Source organism: Copadichromis virginalis, linkage group LG22, assembly GCF_057382275.1.
Source record: "Copadichromis virginalis isolate Kocher_CV1m ecotype Utaka linkage group LG22, C_Virginalis_male_GT1.1, whole genome shotgun sequence".
NCBI lineage: Eukaryota > Metazoa > Chordata > Actinopteri > Cichliformes > Cichlidae > Copadichromis > Copadichromis virginalis.
The window spans coordinates 14,647,424-14,658,869 of NC_140638.1; the positions used below are offsets into that span (position 1 = coordinate 14,647,424).

The following is an 11,446-nucleotide window of genomic DNA, read 5'->3' on the forward strand; positions in this document are numbered from 1 at the left end:
GACAGGTGCAAGCAGTCACCTGTCTGAGCACAAACTGCACGCACGTCCAACTCTGTTGCTGAGCAATTGCTCAAAGATATAATATATACGACTAAAAGCAGGTTGTATATGACAAGCCTGGTTTGATGCAGATGTAGAGCATTTAATGAAAACATCATCCTAAAATTAAAATTATAATGGAATGAGTTTGATTTAGAGTGTTTATAAAATGGAGCAGCAGGAACAATCCTGGGACAGGTTTGTCTGCTTGCAATAAGAAAAATGTAAGAAATGTTTACAGTAAATTCATAAATCAATCAATTCAGCATCAGAATAAAGATGATACCACCATGGATGGAGGATGTTCCTATGAACAGCTTTGCACATCACTGTCTACACGTTTACCTCCATAAGGTGTTGTGTTACTGGTGTTGCTTCAACCTTCATGTTGTGCAGGTTGGGGGATCAGATGTCCCTCTATAAGGGGGACTGCACAGCATTTTTATGCTTTCCCCCCTCTCCCACATCTTGAACCAATGTCCCACATTTTACAGGCTCTGCAGGACATCCACCTTTCTAAACACTGGATTTTCCTCAGTACATATAAAGTTGGTGCTTTTATCATGAACAAATATATCATTCTGTGCAATATAGTGGAAAATACCACAAAGCAGATGACAGATATACTGAGAAATAGAGTTATTTTTCAGTTTCACATAAAAGAAAAAATGGTGTGAAGCGACACAGTATATTTGTGTGATATTTGGCTAAAGATTCATAAATTGTCAGCTAGTGCTCCAAAAAGACCTATGGATACATCCTTACTCAAACCTATAGACTGTTACCAGACAGAAGCACAGCTGAAATAACAAGGGGGAGTGAAAACTTCCCTTTATTCTTATTGTGTTTACCTAGCAAGAGTTGAAAAGTCTGACATGCGGCTTATTGTGATCTAGTCACCCTGTGTGCATGTCTGGTATGGCTACTCAGCAGCCATACATTACAGGGAATGAAAAAATCTTTTCAATTTGTTATTGTTGCAATTGCATTCTCTTAATAAAACCCAGTATCTACAGTGCAGGCTCTCCTACTGGAAGTTTTTGAGATACCTACAAAAAATGTCCAGTTCACCAGCAGTTTAATGCTCTAAAGATTTATTTCAGTCCTTCATGTTGGAGACTCAGATGTTAACACATGGCAGTACAGCACTTTAAAGATGTTATGTGGACTCTGCTGACTCCATTGCTTCTTCTGGCACATTGGCAAGTGGCAGGAAGTCACGAGGAAAGGTGTACTCAGTCATGTTGCAAAGTCCGGACACCACACAGCAGCTCAAGGCGCTGCGGAAAATCTCCATGTCGCACGCCTCATACCACTCATTGGTTAAAGTGTCGTAGTACTCAACGTTCGAAGTGGTGGTGAAGCCGTTGAAACCCCCGACGACAAAGAGGCGATCGTCAATTACCTCAATGCCAAAGTTGCTGCGGGGGGTCAGCATAGAGGACACGAGGTTCCACGTATTGGAATGTGGGTTGTAAGCCTCAGCGGTGCGCAGACGGTTGTTTCCATCGAAGCCACCAACCTAAAAGTAAATACGTGGGTCAAATGATTGAATGTAAGTGTAACCAGCTTCACCGTACCCCTGTAAGAAAATGTACCTGCTATATGTCTTTAGCTGTTTTTGCACAGATACTCCAGAAAATGACTGAAGAATTAAGTTGCAATACTGTCCAAAGTTTCCCTTAATATGTAGCAGATACAAGGAGATTGTTTACCTTAGGTGTGATCTGACTACTGGAAATACTCTGATTGGTTTAGGGTTTTACCTGGATAAAGCGAACAGCTACCTGACATATTCTCATGCTGTTATATGGAGTTTACACATAAAAATTGTTTAAAAAAGGCCCATTAATGTCCCAGTATTTGCATCCTCACAGGCCCACATTTGTTGGGAATGTCTAGAAAAGATCAGGGTGCAGTGGTGTGTGAAAATGACTTCTGGGTTAAGAGGAGAAAGTAAAATAAAGTAGAAGCCAGCTGTTGAGGAAGTCTGTATGAGACCTTTTTTCACTCAAGCCTCAACTACAGCTATTAAAGCACTGTTGTCTATCACACCACGCTATTATCAACAAAGATGAATAGCCCTCAACAAAAAGTATTTGTGTTTTCAGTATAAATGTCTTCACAGCTCTTTTGCCTTTAGTCCAAAAAGGAACATTGCGTTCCAGTCCTTTCTTCCTATAACAGATTAAAGTAGCCCTGACAGGCCTTGGGGCCTAAAAGCCTGATCAAAGACCCTGAGGTCAGCACCAGGGTAAGGTCACTGCATTCTGCTGATAATAACTTTTCCTTTATTTGATTAGAGACTTAGTCTGAATAGAAAATAAATACTAAACGGTAGCTAGCTAAATAAAGAAGGGTGCCTCAGAAGGTGAGACTAAAATCTTTGCTTTTTACCAAAGGGTGCAGCTGCAAAACAACTAAATAAGTGGTTTTAAGGCAAATAGCAAGATAAAATTTATAGCTAAAATGCCTACCGTCCCCAGAGGATGAGTTCTAATCACTTGGCTTATTCCCTCATTTTTCTAAAGGTGTTGCAGGATGAGTTTGAAATTGTCTCTAACATATGTCCTCTATGGAACGATGAGGATGACAATGTTGGTTTTGAATAAGTATTTCTGTTGTACTGAGTGAAATGTGAAATCATCAGTGAAATCATTAAAGACACAACATTCTGGGAATGAGGCAGAAACATTAATCGGTTAAATTAATACATAGAATGAGTAAGAATGCCTTCTCTGAACCTGTGGTCAGGATAGGAATCTGATCATTGATAAATACAAAACAAAGTTAACAAAATTCTGTGTCAGCCAAATCTGTGTTAAGCCTTGCTGATCAAAGCACATTACAGATTTGATTTGTATGTTACGTGAGTGTCAGCACTACTTTGTGGTCTTACTGCAAAGACATGATCCGCATATGCAATGACACCTATCCCGCTGCGGCGGCTGTTCATGGGACTGATCATCGTCCACTGGTTGCTCTCTGGGTTGTAATATTCAGCTGTCTGTAGACACTCGTTGCCATTGAATCCACCACAAATGTAAATCTGAAAACAAAAAAGGGACATTAAATATCTTTACATTTCTTAGTCATTTGTGAAGTAAGACCGATACTCAGTACCCAAGTGTCCAACTGAAAAATACAAATGTGTAATAACAAATGTGTGTGTTTTACAATTACCTGTCATAAAAACATGTTTATGCACCCAAATTTTACCTGAGTATGTGGGACTTCTTTCAGTCAGAAACCCAGAAATGAATCAAACATAACATTCAATCAATAAGGCTAATTTTTCTGTTCAGGAATGCAGATATATAATTGTAATCTGGGATCTTAATATAATAAAATAATGATGTGTTTTACTATTTTTTTAATATCTGTTATATTTTAGTTGACAAGTCAACTCAACTAAAGTACTGTACATAAATGCAAAGATGCACTTGTGATCAGTTAGAAACAAAATAGATATATATTAGTATATTTTTCAACTTTTTAAACTATACTTTTGAATTTGAAAACATGAACATAGAAACCAGTTTGTGACCTATCTTGCACCTCGCTTCACTGTAAAAATGTGTATTCCCTGACTGGTTGGCAAGTGGTTGCTGGAGGTTGATGGCTGTCACTACTGTGAAATTGTAACCAGGAAGGTGTTGCACCACAAGCCTCCCTGTGTTTCCTTTGGTCGTAAGCAGACTGTTGAGGTTTGCATGGAGTACTCTGACTTGTCTGCAAATACTCACAAACTATTTGCTGTAGAAATCTGTAGAGTCTTTCATACAATCACTGCCTAACCAGCTGAGGAGTACACATTTTTCCCTAGCTACTGGTTGTTACCAAAGGTTGCTGACAGGTCTCTAGGCCTGTGTGCCTGAGACCCTACTCTATTTCTCTGCTACTCTTATACTTCACCCACCCGGTTGTTAAGTGTTGTGCAGCTGGCGTCGCTCCTCTGTTCGTGCATCGGTGCAATAAGACTCCACTGGTTGATTTCAGGTTGATAGCGCTCTGCACTGCTGAGTCGTACATGCCCGTCGTAGCCTCCCAGGGCATAGATGAACCCGTTCAACACAGTCACACTCACATAGCAGCGGAGGGAGTGCATGGGCCCCACCTCATTACAGGCGCGAGTGGTCAGGTCAAACCTACGGACGCTGCTGAAATGCTCCACCCTGTCGAAGCCACCAATGAAGTAGACGTACCCGTTGAGGAAGGCGGCTCCATGATAAGCACGAGGACACTCGAGGTTGTTCGTTACGTTTACCCAGCGGTTAGCCCGGCAATCGTAGGCCTCGATGCCGTTAGTTGGATCACCACCACTCCACCCCCCAATGGCCAGCAGGATGGAATGAGGCAGGCGGGGACGAGCAAGAGGGTGACACAAGCCAGACATGAAGGGTCTGCTTCCTAGACCATGTATGTCTAAGATGACATTACTTATCATGGACACGCACTCAGAATTGGCCCCCACCAGCTCACTAGACAGCAAATTGTCCTTTAGGTAGTCAGACGTCATCAATCCCAGTCGGACCTACAGAGAGATGACAGAAGAGAATATGACTATGAATTTCAACTACATCAGTTTTAGTAAACTCAAGCTTCTTTAGGATAATGCTCCTAATGTTGTTTAATTTTCTTATTGCTAGCAAGAGAGCGACCAAAGTCAGACACCATTAGCCTTTTCATCAGCAGGAACAGTTTTTAGTCATAGCCCTAGCAACTATACTTAATAAATATAATTTATTCTATAGCATGTGTGTAGAGATCTGATACAGTTTTAATGCTCTTGAAGAGAATTTCTTAAATGTGGTTTGGCTACAGCTGAAAAGAGCAACATCTTGAGATATTAAAGCATCCTTATACCCAGATGGATCGACTCAATCTATGACTTAAATGCTGAAGATTTAAGTCCAAACTAAATGTAGTAATGAAAGTTTATAGACCTTGGGCAACAGAGCGGTGAGGTGTTGTTTCCGTTCTGCAGGTACATGGCTAATCCACTTTGTAAGCACTTCATACACAGTGGTCTCCAACTGCACATTGAGGTCGTCTCTATCAAGGATGTCAGCAAGTTCCTCCACAGTTAGCTGCAGGAACTCCTCCTCAAGAACAACCTGCTTAAAGTTATTGATGATGTAGTGGTAGGCCTTGGCGCGTAGTTCGGGTGATAAGCATACTTTTGTGAACTGCCAAATGCCAACGCAGTTCTCTGGGCACAGTTGCTCCCCGAGGAAGTCAGAGCAGAGTTTCACAATGTCCATTGCATTGAATTGATCAGCTGCCATGAGAAGTTCCACTACATTTTCCCCCGTTATGGAAACTGAGCCGGTGTATGCAAAGTTAATGATGAGTGCCATCATCTCAGGAGACACGCCAGGTATGTTGAAGACCTGTTTGTCTGGGTTGCTCCAGCGGATGAAAAGAGCCCTGAGGGTAGAGATGGAGACAGAGTAGAGAATATTAAAAGGTGTGGAGGCAACAAGATAATAAACTATGTCATGCACAAGTAAGATAAATATATAAAATCTGTTGACAGGAATGGAAATGATTTCCTAATTACATGTGTTGCTATGTGATTACTGTGATAGTCTTGTAATGTCTAGTCCATATTGCCATAGAGTATATAACTCCAAAACAGAGTTTGTACATGTTTAGTGCGCTTGATTGTTGGGTTTTCAATGTCTTTATTACATTGGCACCATGTTTATGAAGCTTTTGCCAAACACAATGCAGTCCCACACCACGACAGAGCCTCCACCGTGTTTTAAAGTTAACTCTAGACACTCACTGTTGTACCTCTATGACAAATGTTGAAATCAACTCCATAAGGCCAGTTTGCTCTGATCTTTAGTCTAGTTATTGCATAATTTGGCATACCTCAGTCTGTTTCCTTTCCTTATGGAAGTTCCAGTGCATGTTGCTTAATTACAGTCTCTGTTTTCCTTCCACAACCATTTCTGATGAGGTTTCATGATAAGTAGATGGATTAAATGGTTTTGTGTCAGGAATTTGCTGGACTTCTTAAGGACATGACTTTCGGATACTGTTCATCTGCTGTAGATCATTACTTTTTTATGTGTGCTACTCCTTGTTTTGTCTTTAACGCTGGTTCTTCACTAAGTTGTGTGTTATGTGTAGAAACAATAATGGTTCATCCTTCGAGTTATGGTAGGTGTCCTTTTTATGCTTGAATGATTCATAGATCAGCATTAAATGGCTTAACAAACAAATAAACAAATGAACAAAAACTCATCTATAAACTTTTGCTCAGCGTATGACTTTATAACAGAGTTCAATCTTTTTAGTATCAGTAAGCCTGGTGTGTTTTATTGGGTTGATAAGAGTGCATCAAAATGTTGTAACTTAATAAAACACATAAATTAGACTTCAGTTCAACACAGTCTGAATTTAGTTCATATAATAACCAAGTGATTCACAGTGCTTTTTAAATGGCACATTTACTGAAGTGGAATCTCTGTGAAGGTAAAGATGAAATCTGCAAATGTTTGCATTATGTTTTGGGTGTATCTGTCAGTTGACCGTGACAAAGTCTTTCTATCACAAAAGTTTTATGATTCAACCTGTTCCTTTTTGTTGGCACTGTTTCACAGACTAAGTACATGAATTACATTTTTCACAGGTATAAACCAGTCAACTGTCCTTCACATTATCAGGTAAGCAACTCACCTGAAGTACGGCGTACAGTTACACAGGATGACCCTGTGGACCGGAAATTCAACATCCTCCACTTTGATGATTGCATCACAAAATTGTCCCTCCGAACGGAGTTCATTATACACTGAGCTCGACTTGTATGGCGGCTGGCCTTCTTCACTCATCTTGAGTTTTGTGACTGTTTTTCTTAGTTTTTTTGTCTGAAGTTTGTCTTGAAGTGTTCAGATCACAAAATCAAATCTAACTGTGGAATTTGGGGAATGGAGCCTATGACATCATCATGACTTGGCAACAGTTGCCCCATAGAATTGTTTTGAAATGTATATTTACATTGTTTTAATGAACCTTTCATTGCATAAAAGCTTTGTTTTGATTTGATTTGGATTTTAAAAAATGCATATGAGCCTCACAGATAGCATACAGCATTTTGTATGTTTGCCTCACAGAGGTCAACTAGTAAAATAAGCACTTCAAAACACTCTTACGAATGGACTACAATATCATATTTAGCTCACATTTAACCTTAATAGGCCATTTTTTTAATAAAATGACTTTGTAATATCCGAACACAGATATTACAAAGTGTGATTCATGGCTAAGCTGTTTTCTTGGGTTGTATTAGACTTTTATCTAGTTGGAAAAATGGGCTCCTGCACTTTACTGATGTACAATAGTAGTAAGAAAGAAACAAACAAACAAAACACATATATACACTGTATGTATAGTACAAGACTGATATAATGACGGTGCTTGACAGTATTACCTCAAACAGGTGCAAGCAGTCACTTGTTTGAGCACAGACTGCAGATCTGTTGTTGAGCAATTTCTTTCCATTCATAGATATATGCAGCATCCAGCTGCAATGGGTTCTGGTTGCCTCTAATGAACATGCCAGCCCAAAATTACCCAGGCATATTCAGTGGGAGAGATATCAACACTAAATGCTGGCCAAGGAAGTGTCTGGATATGCTAGTGATCTCTGGCAATGTGGAGGCGACACTCAAACTGCCACAGGCCGGGTTGTCGTACAGGTTAGAGAACTTCATCTCAATAGCTCTGTCAAGTCACTTCCACCAAGAACAGTCAGATGGTCATGCAAGGGATCATGTGGGATCATGCGTCATGCATGCTCAGCCTGGCATCAGGATGCTTCAGTCAGATGCAGCAGGGTGGCAGTGATGACAGTATAAGGCATACACCTGCTTCTAATATTGAGACTCGTGCCTTGAGAATGCGGCACCCGTCTATGCATCCAGACAGGTTGCCAGTCTGTCACAGAGAGACAGAAAGGACATTCACACTCACACCTATGACTAATTAAGAATTGCCAGTTTAGCCTCATATGCGTTTTTGTTCGCTGATCACTGCACCACTGTGCCACATGTGTGCACGATGGCAGTGGCTTACAAGATACATCTGGTGGTCAATAAATTAGCAGGTCAGTGGCTTGATCACTGGCTTCTGCATTCTGAGGAGTCTGAATATGAGTGTGCGCGAATGGGAATGCATTAACTTGAACCTATTCTGAGCTGTACAAGTGAGTTTATTTGGGCTTGGCAAAGAAACCCCAACCCCGCCACTGACTAAAATCATTCAACTTGAACCAAAGACTGCTCGCAGAATATGTTTGGGTTCTCTACAATATTAAAATGATGTACTAAGAAACGCATTTAAAAGAAAGACTGACAATTTATTGCATTTGCAACATAAGCCTTGTTTTGTTTTTGTTTGTTTTTCTGACTGGTATAGCACTAAAGCGGAACTTGTTATAATTTACAAAGTTAAGCAGAAAATTAGGCCATTGTAGCTCCGTCAAGCTTTCACTGTATGACAGAAAACAGATCAGCCTTAAATGGCTTAACAAACAAATAAACAAATGAACAAAAACAAAACCATTCCTCGGGTACAAGCACTGGACTAAAAAGGGTGAAAAATGTCCAAACGAAACCTTTACAAGCCTTCAAAAAAAACACGTTGAGAACTATTGCTCAAGTGGACTTTTAAAAAATCATTTGTTTCAAAGCAAAATATAAAAAAATGAGAGGCAACTCAAAACTTTTGCTCAGCGTATAACTGTATAACAAAATTCAACATTTTTAGTATCAGGAAGTCTGGTGTGTCTTACTGTATCAAACAGTGGGGAAGATATTAATATAACTTAATAAAACACTTCAATTAGACTTCACACAATCACCAAGTGATTCACAGTGCTTTTTAAATGGCACATTTACTGAAGTGGAATCTCTGTGAAGGTAAAGATGAAATCTGCAAATGTTTGCATTATGTTTTGGGTGTATCTGTCAGTTGACCGTGACAAAGTCTTTCTATCACAAAAGTTTTATGATTCAACCCGTTCCTTTTTGTTGGCACTGTTTCACAGACTAAGTACATGAATTACATTTTTCACAGGTATAAACCAGTCAACTGTCCTTCACATTATCAGGTAAGCAACTCACCTGAAGTACGGCGTACAGTTACACAGGATGACCCTGTGGACCGGAAATTCAACATCCTCCACTTTGATGATTGCATCACAAAATTGTCCCTCCGAACGGAGTTCATTATACACTGAGCTCGACTTGTATGGCGGCTGGCCTTCTTCACTCATCTTGAGTTTTGTGACTGTTTTTCTTAGTTTTTTTGTCTGAAGTTTGTCTTGAAGTGTTCAGATCACAAAATCAAATCTAACTGTGGAATTTGGGGAATGGAGCCTATGACATCATCATGACTTGGCAACAGTTGCCCCATAGAATTGTTTTGAAATGTATATTTACATTGTTTTAATGAACCTTTCATTGCATAAAAGCTTTGTTTTGATTTGATTTGGATTTAAAAAATTGCATATGAGCCTCACAGATAGCATACAGCATTTTGTATGTTTGCCTCACAGAGGTCAACTAGTAAAATAAGCACTTCAAAACACTCTTACGAATGGACTACAATATCATATTTAGCTCATATTCAACGTTAATAGGACGTTTTTTCAGATTTTTCTGCATTTTATGGTTTCGTGTGTTGGCTCTGTTATTACTGAGGTTCCAGTTGTTGGGGACGTGCTGTACTAGACTCCGTTATGTTGAAATAACAGTTCCCAACAAAAATGCAATCCAGTTTATCTCCCCAGGAAACTACAAACACACAAATAAACATTTGTAACCATCAGTTTTTACCCACATTTTAATACACAATGCTGTAACATGAACAGAGTCAAAGTATTGTGTATTAGTGATGGTCCTGTTTTTATGCATGCTAGGTCATTGGAAAAAATTCTTTGTGGACACTTCATTATACCCCCTGTACTTTCCTTACTACACAAGCCAAAATATTTGTTATTAAACATATGAGTCTAAAAATACATGACAGTGCCAAACACAGATATTACAAAGTGTGATTCATGGTTAAGCTGTTTTCTTGGGTTGTATTAGACTTTTATCTAGTTGGAAAAATGGGCTCCTGCACTTTACTGATGTACAATAGTAGTAAGAAACAAACAAACAAACAAACAAAACACAGGTTTATGATCTAAATAGATTTTTATAGAGCCACAATATGATATACGCACTGCATGTATAGTGCAAGACTGTTATAATGACGGTGCTTGAGTGTTACCACAGACAGGTGCAAGCAGTCACCTGTCTGAGCACAAACTGCACGCACGTCCAACTCTGTTGCTGAGCAATTGCTCAAAGATATAATATATACGACTAAAAGCAGGTTGTATGTGACAAGCCTGGTTTGATGCAGATGTAGAGCATTTAATGAAAACATCATCCTAAAATTAAAATTATAATGGAATGAGTTTGATTTAGAGTGTTTATAAAATGGAGCAGCAGGAACAATCCTGGGACAGGTTTGTCTGCTTGCAATAAGAAAAATGTAAGAAATGTTTACAGTAAATTCATAAATCAATCAATTCAGCATCAGAATAAAGATGATACCACCATGGATGGAGGATGTTCCTATGAACAGCTTTGCACATCACTGTCTACACGTTTACCTCCATAAGGTGTTGTGTTACTGGTGTTGCTTCAACCTTCATGTTGTGCAGGTTGGGGGATCAGATGTCCCTCTATAAGGGGGACTGCACAGCATTTTTATGCTTTCCCCCCTCTCCCACATCTTGAACCAATGTCCCACATTTTACAGGCTCTGCAGGACATCCACCTTTCTAAACACTGGATTTTCCTCAGTACATATAAAGTTGGTGCTTTTATCATGAACAAATATATCATTCTGTGCAATATAGTGGAAAATACCACAAAGCAGATGACAGATATACTGAGAAATAGAGTTATTTTTCAGTTTCACATAAGAGAAAAAATGGTGTGAAGCGACACAGTATATTTGTGTGATATTTGGCTAAAGATTCATAAATTGTCAGCTAGTGCTCCAAAAAGACCTATGGATACATCCTTACTCAAACCTATAGACTGTTACCAGACAGAAGCGCAGCTGAAATAACAAGGGGGAGTGAAAACTTCCCTTTATTCTTATTGTGTTTACCTAGCAAGAGTTGAAAAGTCTGACATGCGGCTTATTGTGATCTAGTCACCCTGTGTGCATGTCTGGTATGGCTACTCAGCAGCCATACATTACAGGGAATGAAAAAATCTTTTCAATTTGTTATTGTTGCAATTGCATTCTCTTAATAAAACCCAGTATCTACAGTGCAGGCTCTCCTACTGAAGGTTTTTGAGATACCTACAAAAAATGTCCAGTTCACCAGCAG

The 11,446-nt window shown here is 39.4% G+C and overlaps 1 protein-coding gene across 1 annotated transcript; it reads right to left on the reverse strand.

Annotated features, from left to right (window-relative positions):
• Positions 1 to 1,116: 1,116 nt before the first annotated feature.
• Positions 1,117 to 6,988, reverse strand: LOC146683017 (kelch-like protein 10). The gene is made up of 5 exons (XM_085446261.1): positions 6,730 to 6,988; positions 4,986 to 5,469; positions 3,959 to 4,573; positions 2,939 to 3,088; positions 1,117 to 1,561 (listed from the first exon to the last, which is right to left on the reverse strand). Exons 1-5 carry the CDS (start codon positions 6,879 to 6,881, stop codon positions 1,199 to 1,201), a joined length of 1,764 nt encoding a protein of 587 aa, XP_085302387.1. The 5' UTR covers positions 6,882 to 6,988; the 3' UTR covers positions 1,117 to 1,198.
• Between the last annotated feature and the right edge of the window lie 4,458 nt (positions 6,989 to 11,446).